At 39.0% G+C, this 24,988-nt stretch overlaps 1 protein-coding gene across 1 annotated transcript; it reads right to left on the bottom strand.

The window, feature by feature from the left end:
- Positions 1-1,029: 1,029 nt before the first annotated feature.
- Positions 1,030-24,096, bottom strand: LOC106576808 (brorin). Its single transcript, XM_014154240.3, has 4 exons — positions 23,752-24,096; positions 16,267-17,027; positions 14,498-14,627; positions 1,030-4,343 (listed from the first exon to the last, which is right to left on the bottom strand). The coding sequence occupies exons 2-4, from the start codon at positions 16,945-16,947 to the stop codon at positions 4,192-4,194; spliced, it is 963 nt and encodes a 320-aa protein (XP_014009715.1). The 5' UTR covers positions 16,948-17,027; positions 23,752-24,096; the 3' UTR covers positions 1,030-4,191.
- Between the last annotated feature and the right edge of the window lie 892 nt (positions 24,097-24,988).

Raw genomic sequence — 24,988 nt, 5'->3', positions numbered from 1 at the left:
GTGCGCAAATGTAGAAGAGTATGGAGGTAAGGCAATAAATAGGCCATAGAGGCAAAATAATTACAATTTAGCATTAAAACTGGAGCGATCAATGTGCAGATGATGTGCAAGTAGAGATACTGAGGTTCAAACGAGCAAGAGGATAAATAACAATATGGGGATGAGGTAGTTGGGTGTGCTATTTACAGATTGGCTCCTAATCTGAGCCAAGACAACTTCATATGCAGATCGACGTCTCCCATCTATGGACTTCACCTGACTGGGCAGAGGTGCAGCCATGGGTGGGCCCACTGGGGAGTCAGGACCAGCCAATCAGAAGGAGTTTTTCCACACAAAATGGCTTTATTACAGACAGAAATACTCCTCCACTTTACATGTTGGGTTTATATTTTTGTTCAGTGTGGTGGCAAATAAACCTGGTAAATATCTTGCAGCTCTTATGAGTACATGCGAAACCAGTTATAATTTAAGAAGATAAAAAAGCGGTCATTAGAAACAACGTGACTGACAATTTTAAAAGCTTCTATGAAATGTATATCAATTAGAACTAAACAACATTTAATTGTCCTATAGCCTTATATTCCATAACTCTGAAGCAATTATCAGTAGAGACAAAATAATCACTAAAAACAGAGATCAACTAAGAATCAATATTAGATACTGCTAAAACATTCAGACAGAGAAAAGCACCAGGAATCGATGGCCAACCATAGAATTCTATTCAACATTTTGGCACAAAGTAGCCCCCCTATTTACACATGTCACTCAATTCAGTACTTCCTAGTTCCATGTATCAAACAGTTAAATTAAAACCAGGAAAATCTGGAGAGTCCCCTGCGGATTATAGGCAAAAGTTTAATACATTTTGACAATAAAATAAAAACAAAACATATAATAGAATGGCAAATGTCATACCAGACTTGATACAAAATCAAACAAGGTTTATAAAAACTGACACTTACAAACAAATACAAGAACATGTTTCAGTTTATTACAATACACAAAAAAATAAGATATAGATTTATCAACAGTGTCTGTTGATGCCAAACAAGGCTAAAATAATAAATGTAATAAAATAATTATAGAAATGTTTTAAAGCAAACATACAAGTATTACATTATCTGATGAAGTTGCTTTAGAAAGGGGCACACGACATGGATGTCCCCTCTCCCTCCTTCTGTTCGCACTGGCAATTGAACCACTTGCAGAAAGAATTAGACAGAACACAAACGTAACAGGTATTAGCATTGGTAAACATCAATAAAGAACAAAACGTATTTGCTGATGATCTCCTGATATACCTGACCAATTCTGAAAACTCAATGCCCCCTTCGATAAAAAATATTTTCTGAATACTCAAATCTCAGGATACAAAATGAATGGCAATAGGAAAAAGAAAAATAATAACTTACGATCTACAGCAATCCTTTAAGTGGACGACTGTAATGAGGGTCGTATGAAGGGGACCAAGGCGCAGCGTGTAAAGTGCTCATATTTCTTTTAATGACAACATTTAAACAACAATAACAAACACGACAGCCAACAGTTCCGTCAGGTACCTGAACAAAACGGAAAACAACTACCCACAAAACCCAAAGGAAAAACAGGCTGCCTAAGTATGGTTCCTAATCAGAGACAACGATAGACAGCTGCCTCTGGTTAGGAACCATACTCGGCCCAACACAAAGAAATACAAAACATAGAAACTGAACATAGAAATACAAAAACAGACAAACACCCCCTGTCACGCCTTGACCTACTCTACCATAGAAAATAACAAGTTACTATGGTCAGGATGTGACAACCACAAAAAAATATGAAATACTTAGGATGTTTAATAAGTGCCAACAAACAACAAATATGTAAAGATAACTTTATTCCATTACTCAACAATATGAAAGCAGATGTAATTTAATTGAATAATCTTCCCATACATCTTACAGGTAGAATAAACCTCTTTAGAATGGCATGGCTGCCAAAGTTTTTGTATATATTTTCGCTAACACCGAAGACATTCTTTTAAAAAGTATACCCGGTCAATTCAGACTTTATATGGGTATATAAAATTCATAGAATAAAAAGGAAAGTTTTACATCTTCCTATGTCTGAGGGTGGTTTTAACCTTCCAGACCTGGAATTGTATCAACTCGCTACACACGGCTTTTACTTACGACATATGGTTAAATGCACTAAAGAGGAACAATGGGTACATATTTAAGCTGCACGTGCTCATCCCCAGAATCTTTCTACGTGTCTATTTTCAAAAGATGAAGCTAAGAGCATGAACCACTTCATAGTTAAGAACACTATAACAATTTGGCAGAAAATGAAACGTATTCTACAAGAACCAATAACACGCCCTAAAAACACAACCTTATGGAACATTCCTTGGATAGCTTTTCAGAATTCACAGATAAATTGGTCCACATGGAAAACGTAAATATAAAGGCATAGAAACTGAAAATTACTTGGTAACAGAAAATACATTTATTTCCATGACAGAATTAAAAAGTAATTTTGGACTAACCAATGCAGACAGTTTCAAATACATACTTATAAGTTATATATCACGAAATGTCGATTTAAAATATTTTTGACATCAGAGCAACCTTGAGGAAATCCTATTTCAGTCAGAAAAGGATGTTCATATGATAGGGAAGATATACAAAACCTTGCAGAGAGCCTATCCAACTGACAACATCTTATAAAATGTTTTTAACTATTGGAACCAAGACTTAAAAAGAACTGATGTTGGCACAAGAAGGAGGGAAAGTTGGAGCATAACTAACAGAATTACAGTTAACAAAAATGTGTGCTTAATCCAGTATAAAATAATATATAGAATTTATTATACAAGAAAATAAATTAGGAAATTCTACAAAACGGCAGATTCATGTCTTAAGTGTAAAACTAATAACGACTAAATAATCCATGCTTTCTGGGAATGCTATAAAGTTCAGAAGTTGTGGGCGGAACTAGAAAGTTGGTTGTCAGAACAATTACAATGTAAATTTACTTTTAATCCATCTGTCTGCATATTTCAAGACATGGTGTAGTGAGCTACCCAATGGACTGGATGATTCTCTTCTCATCGCTCATCTTGAAAAAACAAACTAAAAACGTGGAAATCAATCAATCCGCCATCATTAACATGATGGCAAAATCCAAATATTTATTACTGAAATATTGAAATAGCATGGGCGACCGAGAAAAACAAATTGGTACAATTTAAGGCCAAGTGGCAAACAATAATGCAGGCACTAGGGATGGGAGGGTGAGCATGTGGGTCCGGGCAGATGAGAGGTAGTCATCATTTGTGTGTGTCTGTAAGTTGTTGTTCGTACGTATAAGTTTGTATCTGGAGTTGGATTATTCTTTTTTACAATTGAAAAAAAAAATATATTACACATTTTTTTAAACGTATTTGGTTCAAGAAATTGATTGATATTATCATTCAAGCACCTACAGCGCACAGGTTGCTGTTTATTTTAAACATGAATACATAATACAAAGAGAACTGCTTACAAAAAGCACATAAAATCAAAACACATTGAAATTGCAAAATACATATAACTAAATCACAAACAGTCATGTCATTTCTTACATTTCTATTTATTTTCAAAATGCCGTACAATTTTTTTTATTGAAACCTTACAAGTTTTACCCATTGTTTTACTTCAAGTGGTGCATCGTGTAAGAATGACACCACCTGTCAGTAGGCTATGGTTTCTACCTCCATAAAACACAGACAGTAAGGATTCTATACATTCCACTCCATTTATTTGACCTCTAACCCAATACATTGCAGATTAATAAAATGCAGTGGCTATAAAAAATATGTTTTGGCTAATTTTTCTCCATAAATAATTCAGTACATAGATAAATAGATATTCTGTATATGGATTCAAACTCTTCATATAAAGCTTGATTTAATAATACATGTGATTGTAAATGCAGAAATCATACGGTCTGGGGGTGACCCTGATGTCTGGTATAGACTGGGTGAAGGCTGCGTTGAGTTAGCCAGGTTAAACTAGACTGAATGCTGCACTCAATATTTGTTTGCGCTCACCAGCGTTCAGTCTGGTTTAATCAGGCTAGCGTTGAGTTGCGTGCTGTCTGACATGGACACGGCGGGAGCGCCGATGGCCCCATAGCCCCTGCCCCCATACCCACTGTCAGGGCCAGTCTCTAGCTCACCTGGCAATCATTCTTGCTGCAGGTAGCCTGATGCTCGATCTGCCACGTGCCCACTTCATACGTGCAGTAGCAGATTGTACACTCATCAATCTTCACCTCGCGCCCAGCTGGGATCACTTGTGTGTCTGCATAACAGTTTGGCCCTTGCAAAAGAAGAATCAAGGTAACTGTTAAAGTGGTCTCAGTCAATCTCAATGATCTTGTATACAGTCAATCAAAGAGCTGATCTACCCTGAAAAATAGCTTAGTGGGATTGTGGATGGAGTGGATGGGCTGGCTAAAGCCGTCAGCATGCTATGGTTCGGCTGGCGCCTAGCCAAACTTGGCAAACCGAACAAGTGTGCTCGCATACTCCCTTAAAATACCTTTGTTGAAAATTTTGAAAAAAGCTTCAGTAGTACTGTTTGTCCATCTTGAGATGCCGGAGCCAGTATACGCGTCCTCAAAATAGTCTGAATTAATCTAAGATAACTCAATAAATATTTCATTAATTTAGAATTTTTTTTGCTGAGCAGATCTTAGTTGCGCAATTTTACATATAACTAAGCTGCTTGGTGCAGTATTTCTCAGGTGAAAAGAAATTCATGAAATCAAGTTGTCTCTCGTTGAATGACAACAAACACTTCATTGAAGAATCGCTACTGTTTACCAATCACCATGAAGAGACGTAGACTTCGGCTGCCGAATTTGGCTTGCCTCACTGAAAAAAATGTATGAACAGCCAAAAAAAAACCTTGTTGAAGACCAAAACGAATAAAAACGTCACCAAATGTCGTCATAATACACAGTACCAGTCAAAAGTTTGGACACACCTACTAATTCAATGGTTTTTTTACATGTTTTTTTTTACAATTTTCTACATTTCTACACAATTTTCTACATAGTAGAATAATATTGAAGACATCAAAACGATGAAATAATCGCTACTGTTTATCAATCACGCCAATACAAATCGTTAAGAACACTGGACAGTTGAGATGCCGACACCCTACTGTGTTAGAATTCCACCCACTCCAACAACAGTCCCAGCGTGCTGTTTTTCTTGGTGCCGAACCCCTGAACAGGTGGTGAAAGGGAAGACATGCCCAAATTCATTACCCTTCATTACCCGTCTCTCTGATGAAAAATAATGTTACTAATGCACATATGATCAAAACCATTTCAACCTCATGTTTAAATCAGACATACAACTTTGTAAAATATCAATATTCAATTAATAAATGCAGTTGCACTGAAATGTAAAATCTCTGTTCATCAATTTTTAGTTACATGTAACCTACATTATAACCTACTTAGCTCTGGTTCCCAGTGTGAAACGGTGGCCATTGTCTCAAGAAGCTCCATTTGTCTTCCACAACTGGCTAAAAATATATTCACATAAATCATCCCTTATCGTTCAAGCAGCATGGACCCAAATACCCATTCCTGGAGCTGCAGCCACAACATGACATACAGCTGCAGGCAATGGTTTCTCCTTAAAAAAAAAACATGAGCTTGAGCAACACTATTCTGGTATTAAGATGCTGCTCCCACGGATAAGTTGTGAGTCTTTCAGCTGAAGCAAAGGAATCTTCACTGGACAGAAGCACTGAGGAGAGGCATGCTGGCGCATCAATCTATAGTGAACAGTTTGCTGGGGCTGTCAAAATGCGAGCACTCACACATTTATAACTCTAGATGAAGACTGAAGAAACCCTCCCTGAATAACAACTCACCACATGTCCCGTCTTCTGTCGCAATTGAGTCATTAATAACATTAAGCAAAATATTTCCTCAAGGATAGTCTATCAAAATGATTGAGACAAACTGGTAAATAATGTGTGATGTGTGATGCTATTAAGAGGTATACTTCACCCCAATACAAATCAGGAGAAATGTTGTTATGGAGCCAAGACTTGAGCGACAGACAGCCTGTCATCCATTTGTGGACAGAATGATTAGCATGACACTCAATCCTTTTAATGTGTGCACCCATTATGTGCCTCTCTGCTGTGCTTACTCATTGCTGTCACCCTTTCTTTCTGCTTATCACATGAATGACCATCTTTTAGTCACCATGGCTTCATTAACACAACATCTCTCTTCTCTCTGACAGTAGAAAGTGTTTTTATCCGAAAACATTAAATTGGCCTCAAAAGAACATTTTCCACCATTAATAACCTTAAGCATCAGACTATATCAGAAAACACAAATGGACAGTCCAAAAAGTGATTGTGTAATAGGTACTGAAAACTGAGCAGGTGGGCTGAATGTGAAAGAAACAGCCATTAGCATCTCTGGCTCAACGCTACTGGTGGTAGACGAGAGATAGAAATAAATCAGGGACACATCCTTATAATGTACACACTGCTCCACTTTACTGGCTCTGAGAGTTGAGGTAAGGGAAATAGCAGAATAGTGAGAAATCACTTCCCGTAATGTAGTTCCTTAGTACATATGCATTATGAATGCAGCAAAATGCCTTGGCTTTGTGAAAATGGTAATAGAAATTGTTTGGGTGTGAGAAGCCTTTGGAGCAGTGATTTTCTATGCTGTGAATCATTTACTTCCCAACATGTTGCACTAGAATGAGTGTGCCATCTTGAATACTGTATGTGCTGCCACATTATTCTGGAACAGTCAATGGTGTAAGACAGTGCCAGGTTTTACCTTCTGTGAAGCAGCACACCCTCTATGTTAGGTTTTAGTGTTTATCTAGTAGTAGAGCATTTTCCATTCATGTTTATCTCACAAGCTGTCATTGTCTGTGTTTCCATGGCTTTCTTATCCCAATCCATTATATCGTCAGATACAGTAAAACAAATAAGCTAAAGCATAAGTGCCTGAAATAAACCTACAAATATTTCCATCGTAATAGTCTTGCAAATAGTCTAATAGAGTCTGCGGGGTGCATTATTGAAATAAAAAGAGCAAAATGTCACACAGTTGAATGGTTATGGACATCTGAGCTTTTGCATTTAATGAGTAGGAGTAATAGTATCGAGAATGGAAGCCATTGCTTTCCCTCATAATCAAGGGTGGTCGAGAGCTGCTTCGAAGTGGGAAATCAATGCAGTCTAATATCCCCGCCACCATATATGTCTCCTACCCCTGCCATTTTGAAAGTGCTCTTAAATATATTTTCACAGCATCTCTAAACCTCTTCAATGAATATTTTTACCAATACCTCCCTCATTTTAAATGAGAGAGTTGCTGTTCCCCCTAGCGAACAGGCTTCTTTCTCTTATGTTTTGCCGTTTGAAAGGGTTTTGGCTCCAGTTTCGACTGTTTATTACAACCTCCTCAGATGAGTGTCGACCCCAATGTCTGAGCCTTTGAGAGCACCACTTGTTTCCTTAAGTGTTGCCAAGGCGATGGTCTGCACGAGCAAAACTCGAGACGGAGGGGCTACCAGTACCACCACTGAGGCATTGAGGACAGAGGGATTTAGAGTCAGTAAAGTCAACTACTGGATTCTTGGAAGCAGCAGGAAACTTAAAACTTACAGAAGTGATGCTGAATTTCCTTAGCATCATTTTAATACTTTGTGTAGACAGGTATAATTGAATTTGTGCACAAATCATGTGCATGGAATCTTTAGAAGTATTAAGAGGATGAGAAAGGTTGTATTTGTCTTTCTTCCACACTTCAATTGACTGCACCTGTGCATGCATTCTGCCATCTGTATTTTAGTTGTTATGTGAAACCAAATATAATGCGATGATTGTATCTTCATGATTGAGTACCCTGGTTAAATGAACAGGTAAAAACCTAATGTGAACCTGTTTTATTTTCACAAAGTTGCAATGCCACAGATGTTCTTTGATATTCATGAACAACTGCCTGGGTTGGATGCTAGCAATATCTCTCACTTTCATCTGTCCCCCCTGGGTCTTCCTCAAGTGTCTCTTTGCGTACAGCGTGAACAACACATCTGAGACACGTTGCTCTCGCTGACGATCACAAATGATTTTGCATGCCTGAAAAGGCCAAAATTATGTCTCTGCATAATAGATGAAGCTATCAATCTTCCCAACACGTAGGTTTTTTACAATGTTAATACAATGCCTACTATCATAATTCATTATAGTAATGTAATGTATGTGAAAATGAGATAAAATAATGACAGCATTAATGCCAAGCAGACTATGACTTGTTAATTGACCAACTTCTATTTCTCAGATGATCTTCTAAAAAATAATGTATATTGAACATGTCAGTAAGGACATCTACTGTAATCTACTGACCCAAGTACAAGGCATTTTCCACAACTGGACAATATTTTTTTGTGAGTCTCCCATCCTGTCTGTGACATGATGGCCATTAGCAATGAGAGGTGCTTTGATGTCATACTTCAGATGCATGGAGCGCTCAGGAGGTTGCAACAGCTGTTTCCCCCTTAGACAACATCTGTACGTGAGCCTGGGACTCGAACGATACAGCGAAAAACTTAAGAGACTACCTGAGTCAAACTTATTGGAGAATGGGTAAGCTGTTTAAGTTTGGTAGATCTATAATCAACATTGAAGTGGACAGGGACATAAAGATCACTTACTGTAAACACAACTGTAAGCAAAAGTTGTGTTGTCTACCTACACGTTAACATACAAGGACACATAATGTAAGAAATGTGAATGAGGTGGCAACCAACTGGGCACACACTGTTTAACCAAAGTTGTTTCCACGTAATTTCAATGAAATCATGTTTAACCAATGTGGAATAGACGTTGAATTGATGTCTGTGCCCAGTGGGAAGGGACCGTCAAGTGAAGCAAATGAGTATGTATTTCCATCTCTTTGACAGGGTATCAAACACGAGAACCAGAACAACCTAGTGTCCATAATGGCGCAACACTAGGCCACTGAGATCAGAATGAAGATGCTGCCTACTGGCCCAGTAACACAACTTCCTGCATCAATACTCTTCCTGCGTCCCAATTATGTCTCTCTCCTCCTTGTTCACTTGACTTCACAGATTATGAAGGAAATAATTGGTATAAGAAATAGGGTGGAAACTCCCTCTAGCCAATTCCTCCACCAATCCGATGCTTTGAGCTCTGTGGGAAGTAGTGAATGAGTGTACACTTTAGGAGAAAGGAGATCATTATTGGGACGCGCCAATGTTTTTTTTTTGAATAGTCCCTTAAAGCAGCTGGATGCGCAACATTAACAGAGACGTATGAGAAAAAGGTTAACATCTCAGCTTGATTCAGATATAAGTGGCTTTTACAAGGGCTGACAATTGCCCTCTTACAGACTCCAGAAAATGAGTAACAATTATTTCTGTTACGAGACCGTGTAAATGTAGCCTAGACTATGAAACACAATGAAGACGCCTAAACCCATGTTGAGACCCATGTAAAGATCTACTGACCCAAGTACTTCTCAATGGTGTCACACCCTGATCTGTCACACCTGTGTGCTTGTCTCCACCCCCCTCCAGGTGTTGTCCATCTCCCCATTATCCCTTGTGTATTTATACCTGTGTTCTCTGTTTGTCTGTTGCCAGTTCGTTTTGTTCCTTCATACCTACGAGCGGTTTTCCCTGCTCCTCCCTGTTTTCCTGCTCCTGCCTGTTTTCCTGCTCCTGCCTGTTTTCCTGCTCCTGTTTTCTAGTCCTTCCCGGTTTTGACTGTTCTGCCTGTCCTGACCCTGAGACTGCCTGCCGTTCTGGACCCTTTATACCTTCTCTGGATTATTGACCCCTGCCTGCCTTGACCTGTTGATTGCCTGCCCCTATTGTCAGGAATAAACTTTTGTTTCTTCAACGCTGTCTGCATCAGGGTCTTACCTCCAACGTGATAAATGGAGCCATGACAAAATTTGTGTCAAATGTACAGTCAAGTACCACTTTACATTTTTACAGTGTTACTCTAAAAGGGGGAAAATTGAAATGTGGTAATCTTATGGTAATAGAGGGACTGAAGCTAGCCTTGATTCATTTTAAAACCATGACACTACAAAGCTCTTATTGCCTGAATGAGCGCATAGATTTGTTAGGGTCTTTTGATATACATGGACACCACATTCAGTATGCCATATTTCTCCTAGTGCAGGTCCTTGTGCCTCTTCTCTGCAGATTCTAAACTCTGAACCCACCAAAACCTGACTTTGGGGCAAACATTGAGTTATTCAAATCTCAGCACCAAGGAACTTGTATACTAACGTTACTATTCCAAAACATCTCTAGAGAGAGAGAGAGAGAACACTACTGCTGAAGAGACAGGATGCACATGTATGCAAAAATAGCTATTTAAAAAATATCACTATCAATTAAATGTATTTAAAAAAAACACAAGTGAAGATGACAAAGATATTACTTTTTGTTGGTATCAGTTTTTGTGTGTTTGCAGCAATAGAGTAAATATGAAGATATTTAATTTAATGTTGATTGCATTTCCCTTGTTTGTGGTACAGCATCGCTTTAAGAGGCCGAGATACGTTCGAGATACATATCACCAGTCATCATTATTTTTGCTGAAGGAGGCAACGTTGCTGACATTGCCATGTTGCATTAGAGTCACGCCATGAAAAACAAGGGGACACAATCTAGGACATGCTGTCTAAAATCATCTGAAACAACTTCAGATAATCCACAGTGAGCCAGAGAAGCACTCCTATAAGACAGTGCAATGCTTTCAAATCAGAAGGTTCTCACCCTAACCCAGGATTCCCAAACTTTGACTCGCCTTTTATTCACACCAGCATATTGTGGCAACTTACCAGGAGCATCTGTTCACGTTGGAAACAAATAGGGCTGGGTAATAAAGATGCATTCACACTTGCACACTATCAAATTAATTAATAGCACTGCAACAAACTATGGTAAGGCATGATTTTTCTGGGCAATCATGTATGATTTCCCAAAGAGTAGAGGTCGACCGATTATGATTTTTCAACGCCGATACCGAGACCGATTATTGGAGGGCCAAAAGCCCCGATACCGATTAATCGGCCGATTCTTTTTGTTTATTTATTTGTAATAATGACAATTACAACAATACTGAATGAACTTTTAACTTAATATAATACATCAATAAAATCAATTTAGCCTCAAATAAATAATGAAACATGTTCAATTTGGTTTAAATAATGCAAAAACTAAGTGTTGGAAAAGAAAGTAAAAGTGCAATATGTGCCATGTAAAAAAAGCTAACGTTTAATTTCCTTGCTCAGAACATGAGAACATATGAAAGCTGGTGATTCCTTTTAACATGAGTCTTCAATATTCCCAGGTAAGAAGTTTTAGGTTGTAGTTATTGTAGGAATTATAGGACTATTTCTCTCTATACGATTTGTATTTCATATACCTTTGACTATTGGATGTTCTTATAGGCACTTTAGTATTGCCAGTGTAACAGTATAGCTTCCGTCCCTCTCCTCGCTCCTACCTGGGCTCGAACCAGGAACACATCGACAACAGCCACCCTCGAAGCAGCGTTACCCATGCAGAGCAAGGGGAACAACCACTCCAAGTCTCAGAGCGAGTGACGTTTGAAACGCAAATAGTGCACACCCGGCTAACTAGCTAGCCATTGCACATCGGTTACACCAGCCTCATCTTGGGAGTTGATAGGCTTGAAGTCATAAACAGCGCAATGCATTGCGAAGGGCTGCTGGCAAAACACACGAAAGTGCTGTTTTGAATGAATGCTTACGAGCCTGCTGCTGCCTACCATCGCTCAGTCAGACTGCTCTATCAAATCATAGACTTAATTATAAAATAATAACACACAGAAATACGAGCCTTAGGTCATTAATATGGTCGAATCCAGAAACTATCATCTCGAAAACAAAACGTTTTTCCTGTCAGTGAAATACGGAACCGTTCCGTATTTTATCTAACGGGTGGCATCCCTAAGTCTAAATATTCCTGTTACATTGCCCAACCTTCAATGTTATGTCATAATTACGTAAAATTCTGGCAAATTAGTTCGCAACGAGCCAGGCGGCCCAAACTGTTGCATATACCCTGACTCTGCGTGCAATGAACGCTAGAGATGTGACACAATTTCATGTTAGCAGGCAATATTAACTAAATATGCAGGTTTAGTAAGTTATTTGAAAAGTCATTACTTTATTACAATACTCAACATTTTCTTCACATTTGTCATAATTAGTTAAAGCAATGAATTTGTATCCGCTCTCGTTCGACTTCAGCAACATATTTTCCGCCATTTTCTTGAAATCTGAAAACGATGAGAAGCCCCGCCCATTTCCTGAAGAATTGCATTATGGGACCGAAAGTACGGAAGTAGTGTCCTCTGCGTGTAAACTTAATATTTTGGCGAATTTAGTACGACATCCGGGAACTTTTGGCATACTAAACTATATCATACTATGACCAATAAGCATACTATATACTCAAATCACGTCACAAATAGTACGGTTAGTGTGGTTAGTATGAGTATTAGAAAACGGACTACCATCTGAAATGACACCCTATTGGAGGAGATGAGGAGAGTCTAGGACTACCATCTGAAATGACACCCTATTGGAGGAGATGAGGAGGGTCTAGGACTACCATCTGAAATGACACCCTATTGGAGGAGATGAGAGGAGTCTAGGATTACCATCTGAAATGACACCCTATTGGAGGAGATGAGGGGAGTCTAGGATTACCATCTGAAATGACACCCTATTGGAGGAGATGAGGAGAGTCTAGGATTACCATCTGAAATGACACCCTATTGGAGGAGTTGAGGAGAGTCTAGGACTACCATCTGAAATGACATCCTATTGGAGGAGATGAGGAGAGTCTAGGATTACCATCTGAAATAACACCCTATTGGAGGAGATGAGGAGAGTCTAGGACTACCATCTGAAATGACACCCTATTGGAAGAGATTGTAAACATGTATTACATATGGACTGTAAACATGTGCTGTAACCATGTATTGTAAACATATATTGTATATGTATTGGAAACGTGCATTGGAAACATGTGTTCTACATGTATTGGAAACATGTATTGTATATGTTTTTATTTTATTTTTATTTTACCTTTATTTAACTAGGCTAGTCAGTTAAGAACAAATTCTTATTTTCAATGACGGCCTATTCTATATGTATTGGAAACATGAATTGTATATTGTTATGTATGGTACGACGTGCTGTACGTCATACTGTACGTTGTTATGGTTTACGACAGTGTGCTGCTTTATGGATGAATGGGTTGTCAGGATGAGTGGCACATGTCATTAAACGACAGAGTGATGTACAATGTGAAACCGTGCAGACGTGCGTTCTTCTACAGCTAGGCTAGATATAACATATATGTATTGTAAACGTGTATTGTAAACATGTGTTTTACATGTATTGTAAACATGTATTGTACATGTATTGGAAACATGAATTGGAAACATGTATTGTATATGTATTGTAAAGATGTATTAAAGATGTATTGTAAATGTATTGGAAACAGTACGGAGGGAAAAAAAAGGAAAAAAAAGAAAAACAAAATGTATGAGATGAAATGTATGCATTCACTACTGTAAGTCGCTCTGGATAAGAGCGTCTGCTAAATGACTCAAATGGAAATGGAAATGGTTTAAAAATATATACTTGTGTATTAATTTTAAAGAAAGGCATTGATGTTTATGGTTAGGTACATTGGTGCAACGACGCTGCTTTTTTCGCAAATGCGCTTGTTAAATCAACACCCGTTTGGCGAAGTAGGCTATGATTCAATGATAAATTAACAGGCACCGCATCGATTATATGCAACGCAGGACACGTTAGATAAACTAGTAATATCATCAACCATGTGAGGTTAACTAGTGATTATGTTAAGATTGATAGTTTTTTATAAGATAAGTTTAATGCTAGCTAGCAACTTACCTTGTCTTCTTGCTGCCCTCGCGTAACAGGTAGTCAGCCTGCCATGCAGGCTCCTCGTAGAGTGCAATGTAAGGCAGGTGGTTAGAGCGTTGGACTAGTAACCGGAAGGTTGCAAAAACGAATCCCTGAATCCCCCCTGAACAAGGCAGTTAACCCCCGTTCCTAGGCCGTCATTGAAAATAAGAATGTGTTCTTAATCTGACTTGCCTAGTTATATATATATATATATAAATGAAAAAAAAAATACATTTAAAAAAATAATTGGCAAATCGGTGGCCAAAAATACCGATTACCGATTTTTATGAAAACTTGAAATCGGCCCTAATTAATCGGCCATTCCGATTAATCGGCCAACCTCTACCAAAGACATACACTCAAATTCAAATTGTAAATTAAATGGTTCAGTGCTGCATGTGTGCATACTGTGTGTTCCGTATTAAGGTAACGTAAGTGTTTTGAGACAAGCATGATCACTCACCGGTCTTACAGATGGGGCAGCACTGATCAGGCTCATACTCTGGATCCACACACTCTGTTTGAGGGCATGCTGACACAGAGCACAACACCTCTCCACTCCCCTCACAGCGACACTTCTCACACGGAGACACCTGGGGGCAGAGGGAGAAAAACTATTTGTAAATCTCTTTCATGTAAGCACTCACTCACTCGCACACAGACACACACATACACACAGGCACACACACATGTCCGTCCCACTAGCCAACACAATGACATTGAACATCGAACATTCAGCCACAAAGCTTAGAACACAGGAAGTTCCGATCTTACAGAACTTTATTGGAAATAAATACTTTATTTGAAGGAGAGGAGAAATGAACTTCAGTGCGCAATCAACCGAAAATGGGGAAATCAATGTGCTGATTGTGTGCTCAGTGGGTAACAGATAGAAGCTTCCAAGTTTATTGCTTTGTGAACAAGAGAGAACAGTTTGTTTGTTTAATGGAGCTTTCCATTTCTGAAAGTATTGGAGAAAAACAGGTCCGAAAGACTGTCTGATGCAGCTTGTGTCGACAATACGCCTTCAACCAAGTCACCCCCCTCGACTGGAGATGTCTGAAGGCACTCGTGGCCATGTGAGCCTTTCCTTTTAATCAGAGACCATAGGTTAATCCTAACAGCATGGATCAAGTTGATTGCAGAGCGTCTCGAGCTTCGGCCTGGCACTCCACTGTGAAAAACGGCAAGAGAGACGCCACTTACTGTACCACCGCAGAACACAGCAATCAACCAGAAGGCTCTGCCTGTTGCTTTGTTTCAAATCCCATAGGCAGGCATCCACAGAGGATAGTGCTATTTACTTCAGTGGAAGTCAGTATCTCTCTCTCTTTCTCTGATCTCTGTCTGTCTCTCTCTGCAGACTTCTCCCAGGAGAGCAACAAGCTGTGCCTCTCAATACAGAGCTGCTTGTATCACTCTGCGTTAGCAGAAATAAATCCCATATTAGACCTAACCTCTTGGTGTGACCCTCCAGTGCTAGCACAAAGGGATGCATTATACAGCCACATATAATACATTTTTGATCAAATATAGAATAGAAAGCTGATGGTATAGTAAATCAAGACATAAGACCTTTTGAGGTCTCCTGAGCTTGGCTTAAAATAGACAACTCCACAAAAACTAGCAAGTGTAACAAGATAAGAATATCAAGGGATAAAATACTCTTAATCTTAAACAGTACTATTCAATTCAGCAGCGCCAAGTATAATTCAAGCTTTGTGTGAATAAAATAAATACAGACTTTTGACATTTTAAATGTGCTTGGCTGCTTGCTTGCTTGCTGCACTGAAAATGATCTTTGTCTTGGTATAGTGCTCACGAGGAACCCTGCATACAACTGGCAGGCTATCAACAGTTTCCCTGATGAAGGTCTACTGAGACTGAAACGTTGGTAACAAGATACATTCAATCTGTGGCGCATGTAGATCAGTGCTGCTGGAGTTCCTTTTCAATTCAGAGGTTCATCTCGTGAAGCACAGACTGTCAAAGAAACCCTTTTTAAGACACTGAAAGGAAACAGCACCATGCAATATGCTGCCTAAGGATTGGTGTGTCAACATCACATGGGTTGTATTCATGTAGCCAAACGTTTTGCAACGGATAACAAACACAAACGTTTCTTATTGGACACGTTGAGGCAATCCATTCCCTTTTTGGCTTGTTGGCATTTGTTTGGTTCCTAGAGAATACGACCCTGTAAATCTTTAAAGACCTAATTTCCAGACTCACCTTAAACTCTTGTAGCGTTGTGTAGACTTTTCCCCTGAACTCACAGTAGTTCTTCTTCTCCTTGCACTCTGGACAGCACTGGCTGGTGTCCACCCGGATGCAGCGAGGGTGAACTTTGGGACATTCAGGCTTGGCACACAGGGGTCCCTCGTCCGTGCAGAGGCAAGGGCACGTGGAGGGCCCCGGAGTAAATTTCTCCCCGATGGCAAACACAAAGCCACTCTCATCAATGCAGCCCTTCCCCCTGTAATCTGGATATGCGTACTCATCGGTAGCGTCAAGAGAGAGGTTTGTTTCACTTGTGGGGCCCTCGTCTACTCGACTCAGGCCCCCCTCTTGCTCTTCCCACAACTCCTGTGATGCCTTCCCACCCTTGGATCCACCACGTTTCTGGGAGCTGGAGTTTGTCCTGGATCTGTTGACAGAAGTTCTATTGCTGACCCCTCTGTTGGCCTCCAGGCCCATGAAGCTGATCTCCTTCAGCTGTTGTTGGGTGCTGTAACTGAGCGCCCCCTCCGAGGCCTGCTGCTTGTCATACTTGTCCTCTCTGGCCTGGGTCAGGACGCGCTCAAAGCGTTCCCGGCTCACCAACAAGTCTGCCACGGGATTACACTGAGTACTGGTCATGAGAAACCACATAACAAACAGGACTTCCGCTGTCATGGCAACAGAGTGCATCATCTCTCCCCACCACCTGCAAGGTGGGATGACACCTTGGCTTCACATAACACACTTCACATCTCCGGTGTGAGCCAGTCCATCTGGAAAAAGAGAATGAAACCGGAATGAATTATTTGACAGGATTGTCACATTTAGTATAGACATTGATATTGTCTCCTAGCCTGGTCCAAAATCAGTTGGATAGATGCGGTGAAGAGGTCAATGGAACGCAGACCGTGGGGGATAGAAGAAGGATGCCAGATGACGCACGTTTCAACAAATCTGATCTAACAAAGTGAATATTCTTCAAATGTATCATGATAGATGTATTATGACAGGCCCACAGTGTGGTTACTAAAGTCTGATTTGGATATACAGGGTATTTGGCAGATTTCGCAGCATAACATTTAGAAGTTGTCCCTTTTCAGGTATAGAAGAAGTGACTGCTAAACGCTAACTCCCGTTTTGTATAAACTGGTAGCATAGCTAGCATACAGAAATTAGAGGTGGTAGTCAAAGTCGTTTTAAACTGTAATGCAGTTTATTGGTGACGATGACATGAACATGTATTGGGGTTGACATCCATACAAGCATTATACTCTTACCTTAACATAGTGTGAAATACACATATAAACAATAGACTAAAGCTGTGTTCGAATACTCATACTAACCGCACTAACCGTACTATTTGTGACGTGAATTGAGTATATAGTATGCTTATTGGTCATAGTAGGGATATAGTTAGTACGCCAAAAGTTGCCGGATGTCGTAATAAATTCTCCAAAATATAAAGTATACACGCAGAGGACACTATTTCTGTACTTTATGGCCCATAATGCAATTCCTCAGGAAATGGCTTCACATCGTTTTCAGATTTGAAGAAAATTGTGAAAAATATACAGCCGAAGTACGAGAGCGGATACAAATTACTTGCTTTAACTAATTATGACAAATGTTAAGAAAATGTTGATCAATGTAATAAAGTAACGACTTTTCAAATAAGTTACCTTACACATTCTGTTGGCTGACAATTTGTTAGCTACGCTGTCCTTACGAACCACATAGTATATCATTACAGCAGTATGCACCGGTCTGTTAGCTAGCTACCTAACGTTAATTGGCTACTTATACATCAAACTTGCCAGTATATTAACTATAGGCTATCTAACTAACTACTCAAAGTATATTAAAATGAACTAATAGTATATAGTATGTAGTATATACTCATTAAGTATGTAGTATACGGTATGTTAGTATGGGTATTCGAACCCATCCTAAATGTAGGCTAATTTTGCAGGGGGGCAATAAGAAGATTCAGGATCTTTCCCCCACGCGTATCCATGGCATTTACATTGTTTTGGTCGAGTTCCATTGACCTCTTTACGCATCTAGAACCAACTCCTCAGGTCGTTGTCATGGCCAAACATAGGAGATGGCTATACAGCATAAACAGATATGACTAATTGTCTCCAAGTTAGCCCCAATAATGGTAAGAATTCTGTTTTTTTTTATCGCAATGTCCGATCCTATCAAAGAAACACCTCACATGACATAAAGAAAAGCCTATTTACTTGGACTGTATTGATTTTGCCTGTGTCAGGAAATCAATAGGCTTTCTTACATTAACGCTTCCTTGCATCAAATACTTCCAGCAGAGATAGACTGAAGAGAAAATGGCTAAAAAATAACTTGAATCTAACACTCTCACTCCCAACTCAGAACAAAGGAAAAATAATCAATGGATACCAGTTCAAATAAATCAGAGAACTGTATACAGGGAGAAATTGATTAGAAAAGAGATCATTATTCTCTTCAGGAAGAATGAATTTACTGTAGCTTGAAGAAATTACCAGACCAATTTAGATCAGTGAACAGTGTTATAAAGAACAATAAAATGAAGTGTGTCCTTATACAGTATATTCTATAACTTTGGCTCCTGTTTTGTGCAGTGGTCTCAAACTCCAGACAGGGCCACCAAACTGTGGCTTACGGATCTGATGTTGCAGTTTGAGACCACTGCACCATTAAGCCTTTGGATTCATTATTTATATTTGTCAAACAATGGCCATATCTACCAAATTCAGTAATCAAACAATGGTTGTGTCATGACAGTGTTCGGTTGTCATAACAGACACCAACTGTCATGACTATTTGCTCTATTACATGTTTTAGGACATTATCATGACACTACAATCCTAGGTAAGTACAGTGTCTTCAGAAAGTATTCATACCCTTTGACTTATTATTTTGTTATGTTACAGCCTGAATTCAAAATGGATTAAATATTTAAAAAATCCACACACAATATCCCATAATGACAAAGTGAAATAATCTATTCAGAAATGTTTGCAAATTGAACCAAGTTTTTCTCTAGGATTTTGCCTGTGCTTAGCACCATTACATTTCTTTTTCATCCTCAAATACTCCCCAGTATGTAACAATTACAAGCATACTCATAACATGATGCAGCCACCACTAAGCTTGAAAATATGGAGAGTGCTACTCAATAATGTGATGTATTGTATTTGCCCCAAACATAACACTTTGTATTCAGGACAAAAAGTTAATTGCTTTGCCACATTTTTTGCAGTATTACTTTATTGCCTTGTCGCAAACAGGATGCATGTTTCTGAATATGTTTATTCTGTACAGGCTTCCTTCTTTTCACTCTGTCAGTTAGGTTAGTATTGTGGAGCAACTAAAATGTTGTTGATCCATTCTCAGTTTTCTCCTATCACAGCCATTAAACTCTGCAACTGTTTTAAACTCACCATTGACCTCATGGTGACATTTCTGAGTGGTTTCTTACTAAGTTAAGAAGGATGTCTGTATCGTTGTAGTGACTGGGTGTATTGATACACCATCCAACTTGTAATTAATAACTTCACCATGCTCAAATGGATATTCAATGTCTGTTTTTTTTATTTGTATCCATCTACCAATAAGTGCCCTTTGCGAGGCATTGGAAAACCATGGTCTTTGTAGGTGAATCTATGTTTGTAATTCACTGCTCGACTGAGGAACCTAACAGATAATTATATATGTGGGGTAAAGAGAGGAAGTAGTCCTTCTAAAATCATGTTAATCAATATTATTGCACACAGAGTGAGTCCATGCAACTTATTAAGCCATTTTTTACTCCTGAATGTATTTAGGCTTGCCCATAACAAAGGGGTTGAATACTTACCGACTTTAAACATTTCAGCATTTCGGTTTTAATTAATTTGTAAACATTTTCAAAAACATAATTCCACTTCGACATTATGGGGGTATTGGGGGAAAGTCAAGGCGTGTGAAAACTTTCAGCTTGTGCGAGATGGAACAGCCCATAGGAGCCTATCTCCTGTTTCTGCAGTATTCAAGTACACCTCCTAGACAGGACGTTAGTCTATCACAGGTCCTTACCGCCATCGGGTCCCGTTTTTATAGTCCTTGGTATGACTCATCCAGGGATCTAACTCCCAACCTTCCAATATCAGGGTGGACACTCTATCCACAATGCCACAGAGTTGGTCCTAGGTAAGTAGGACAGACGTCAATTACTGCATTGAGTTGATGAGGTCATGTTGATGACACCCATATGCAATGTCTTGTGACAAAGACGAAGAAACGTTTTGTTTCATTTCTAATCAATCTATTTGATTCATTAAACTATCATAATATGTTATTTATTTTTGTGATTTAAGGCCTTCCTGTGTTTTGTTTCGACACTGCAGTGGAATGGATGTGTCTATCTTTGTGCAAAAAGGTAAGATTTCGCTGTATTGACTTTGACCTAACAATGAGCTGTAGACATGTATCGGAACCCATTTAAAAAGAGTCCATACAGTATTGATTAAAATGTCAACTCCACTGGCACTGAATTAGCTTTCAACAGAGTAGCTGCAACTATCGTTTCCTAATTAGGATTCTCATGAAAGAATAGAAGCTGTATAAATACTTTAAGCTTTCCCTGAGCAAGTGAGTCTTTAAAAAAAATGCTGTATGGTAATATAAAGGGAACAAGAAACATATGTTATCAGTAACAACATAAAAAAATGTAATTTCTTCGGATATACCACACTATTAAATGGATGGGCCTGTCCTGGCACCTTAGGGAAGTATATATTGAGATAAGGGCTGTGGTGAATTCAAACTCAATTCCAAACATAAATTGAAAGTCACTTCATGTGTAGTCTCGACACCACTGCCCTAGACTTCCAGCCTGGGGACGAGGTTACTTCAAAATCTGCATTTAAGACAATGATAATTTTGCAATGCCCGAAAACTATTCCAATCTATTCACAGAACAGACTTGAATTGAAAATGAGTGGTGTGGTATGCCAGTGGCGTTTGGTATTTGTGAGGTGATTCTGTTCTGTTAAATTGTTGTGTATGAGCCAAGAGGCAAAATCCAAGAAGCAAGGCTGAGACTGGGCTCTGAGAGGTGGCAGAACAGGGTGCATACCGATAGTGCCGCAGCAGACAGAGCCAGTGGTTCATTAGTAAAAGGACATCATTTGGCTCTATTTGCCGTAACCTAAAAGTTGCTAGTGCTTGGCTGTGACAGTCCCACTGCTACTGCTGCTGCCTGCTAGCTGTCCTCTTGTCACGTCCTGACCAGTAAAGAGGGTTATTTGTTATTGTAGTTTGGTCAGGGCATGGCAGGGGGGGTTTGTTTTATGTGTTTCGGGGTTTTTCGTTAATGTTCTATGTTAGTATATTTCTATGTTTGTTCTAGTGTGTCTATTTCTATGTTTAAGTTTCTTGGGTTGAACTTCAATTGGAGGGAGCTGTTCCTCGTTGCCTCTAATTGAAGGTCCTTTTTAGTAGGGGTGTTTTTCCATGGGTTTTGTGGGTAGTTGTTTCCATGTATTGTCAGTGTACCTTACAGGACTGTTTTTCGTCATTATGTTTAGTATAAGGTTTTTTGTTTTGGTTTTCTTCAATAAAAGAAGATGAGCATACATATACCTGCTGCGTTTTGGTCCACTCACTACGATGCTTATGACACCTCTTTCCCTCCTACTGGACTCTGCATTGTCCTCAGGCTGACCATCAACCATAATCTTCTTGGTTCATTGTGGCTCTAGTCAGCTGTATGTTCAGCTTTCTTTTTCTCATATTGTTTTTCTCTTATTGCCTTTTATCTGTTAGTGCATGTGGAAGTCAATTGCATATGTGGAAATAATCCCAATGATTATCTAACAGTGGTAATTAGTTATTTCTGTATAACACAGTACAACAATAGTGGTTGTATGAGCACAGAATGAATGGTTTATTGACGCCTGTCTGGCTGACAGAAGACTTTCAATGTTTCCAGTGACATTTAAAGGTGTACTGCTCTACTGGTTTAGAATGAATGAACAGGTTTTGTCTTTTGAGGAGAGCAGGTTTAGGCTAGTCGTTACTGTTGACATAGTTGTAATTCAGTCGAAGTTGTCTTCACATCTCAAAATGCCTATCTGACTGAACAATGCAATGTCTCAGCAACATTTAATCGGGCTCGGCAAAATTTCATCTGGCTATGCTATTTAAGAGTGTGAAACTGCCAGGTTCAATAACATTTAACGAGACACTGAAATTGTGACATATGTTATATTATGGTCTTACTCATCAGCCAGCCTGGCAAGGAAGGCTACATCAAAACTTAACTAGACTACAGGTCAAAAGTTTTAGAACACCTACTCATTCAAGGGTTTTTCTTTATTTTTACTATTTTCTACATTGTACAATAATAGCGAAGACATCAAAACGATTAAATAACACATATGGAAGCATGTAGTAACCCAAAAAAGTGTTAAACAAATCAAAATCTATTTTATAGTTGAGATTCTTCAAATAGCCACCCTTTGCCTTGATGAAAGCTTTGCACAGTCTTGGCATTGGGCTTACATTGGTTGAATCAACGTTGTTTCCACGTCATTTCAATGAAATGACGTTGAACCAATGTGGAATAGACTTTCAATTGATGTCTATGCCCAGTGGGCCATCATGTAGTCGACAACCAAAATCCCCCAATTAAAGCTAAGCTGCAGTTAAAGGGAAAGGCAGTATTCTCTTAAGGCTTATACTAAGCTCTATTACAACTGTAACACAGACACACAATTTTCAGAACGGATTGTTTGAGAGATGTTTACTAAGCACACTGACCTATTGGTTGTTAATGAGCATATGAGGTTTCTATGGTTCATACATTTCAATATGACTTGATGACAAATGATGCATGTGATAGGAGAATACAATGTTTTATATTGCAATTGCTTATTTCAAGAAGTGAATTTGCAGTATGATCAAATAGATTATGATTAGTTTTAACATCCCCACCTCAACATGTTTATTCTGTTTCCAGCACCTGTTACAGCGCTATAGCCTCGTCTATTAAATATACTTCAGACATCGCCAGACATCTCAAAACAGGAGGCACGAATGTTATTTCTCAGCGAATTCACATTGTTGTCCAATTCAACATATAAAAAACCTTTCATTATTCTGATTATACACATTTAGTTTATTAGATTGGTCGTCAGATTAGAGCGCAACAGTCTTTTACGCAGGTAGACAGTCTTCGAAGGGTTTTATTATGTTATTACTACCTCGCCGGTTTCCAATCTGTCCAGATATGCGTGCACATTTTATGTGCATTTACTACCTTTAAATCCATTCTGTATACTATAGATGTCAGGGGCGTGATGCTATGAATCATCAGATATTTACACAACTATCTCCTATTGAACAAAGTCAATTGGTAAACCCCATTATTTCATATTGGATGAATTGGTTGGGTATACACCTGCATAAATTGCGAACCAATTGAAAGCGGCAGATAATATAAATGCATGTTACCTGTAAGCTTCTGCATGTGTCCTTTATCCGTTGGCTGACGGTTGGGTTGAGGTAGAAGTCGAAGTCGAAGCTTTTTTATTGCAGGCTATAAGCTACCCACGGTAACAACATATCACTATAGAGACAGAGAAACGGTCGTATATAGCCTACAAAAAAACAATAATACAAATTCTATTGCAAACACTGATCTAGTAGCTTAGTTCCAAATAAGGATGTTTGATTGTCTAGATGTGTCTTGCACAATTTACGGTCTTCCTTGCTACCTACAGTATAACTGTTCTGTCGTTCGTTCGATACACTGTGAGACAAGCGTGGCGCCAATGCTCTCCCTGGTCTACATTGGCACTTTTTTGGTATGGGTGACCAAAAAAAAACATTAGGGTCCTTACGTCATATTTTCATGGGGACAATGAAATAGGAGCGTGGACTTGACCACTAGAAGGGCTATGTATGGCTTCTTTATGGAGAATTAAACAAATAAATCATGAGTGGAGTCTGTGAAGACCCTCAGGTTAACTAACCAAACAAGGTACTGTTTTTAGTAGGTTATGCTGTTCTTTGAGGGTCCTTAATGTAATGTTTCACTACAGTAATTTCATTTCATGTGTCACAAGCTTCTTTTATTAATGAGTAAAGTGAACACTTAAACAAAAACTAACAAACAACAAAACGACAGTTACGTAAGGTACTAAGACTTTACGAGAAAAAAAAAAACCCACCCACAAACCCAAAGGAAAAAAGGGCTGCCTAAGTATGGTTTCCAATCAGAGACAACGAAGACACCTGCCTCTGATTGGAAACCATACTCGGCCACACATAGAAAATAAACATAGAAAATGAAAACTAGAACCAATCCCCTCTAAACAAACCAACCCCAAAACACACAAAAACAACACCACCTGCCACGCCCTGACCATACTACAATGATAAATGACCCCTTTACTGGTCAGGACGTGACATTTGGCTGATATGAGAAAAGCATTGTGAACTGAGACTGTGCCCAGACAGATCAATGCTCAAGTCAAAGAACACACACACGCACACACACACACACACACACACACACACACACACACACACACACACACACACACACACACACACACACACACACACACACACCTCATAAACTTTAGGACCCCTTACCTTTTTACCACAATAAAAAATAATATAATTCATAACACTTTCCAGTACCATAATTAAGCTATTTGGTCAATGTCTTACTCAATGCTCACTC

This window comes from Salmo salar, chromosome 18 (assembly GCF_965601325.2).
Source record: "Salmo salar chromosome 18, fSalSal1, whole genome shotgun sequence".
In the NCBI taxonomy this organism is placed as follows: domain Eukaryota; kingdom Metazoa; phylum Chordata; class Actinopteri; order Salmoniformes; family Salmonidae; genus Salmo; species Salmo salar.
The sequence above is the reverse complement of the archived record's forward strand: the minus strand, read 5'-3'. Positions and strand labels throughout refer to the sequence as shown.

Bases quoted from the DNA above. Each gene is read 5' to 3' on its own strand.
- LOC106576808 (XM_014154240.3), bottom strand. From the start codon at position 16,947: ATGATGCACTCTGTTGCCATGACAGCGGAAGTCCTGTTTGTTATGTGG. The intron at 14,628-16,266 runs GTGAGTCTGGAA...CTCTGCCCCCAG, and splicing joins CAACGCTACAAGAGTTTAAG to GTGTCTCCGTGTGAGAAGTG. The intron at 4,344-14,497 runs GTGAGTGATCAT...TTCTTTTGCAAG, and splicing joins CTGCCCCATCTGTAAGACCG to GGCCAAACTGTTATGCAGAC.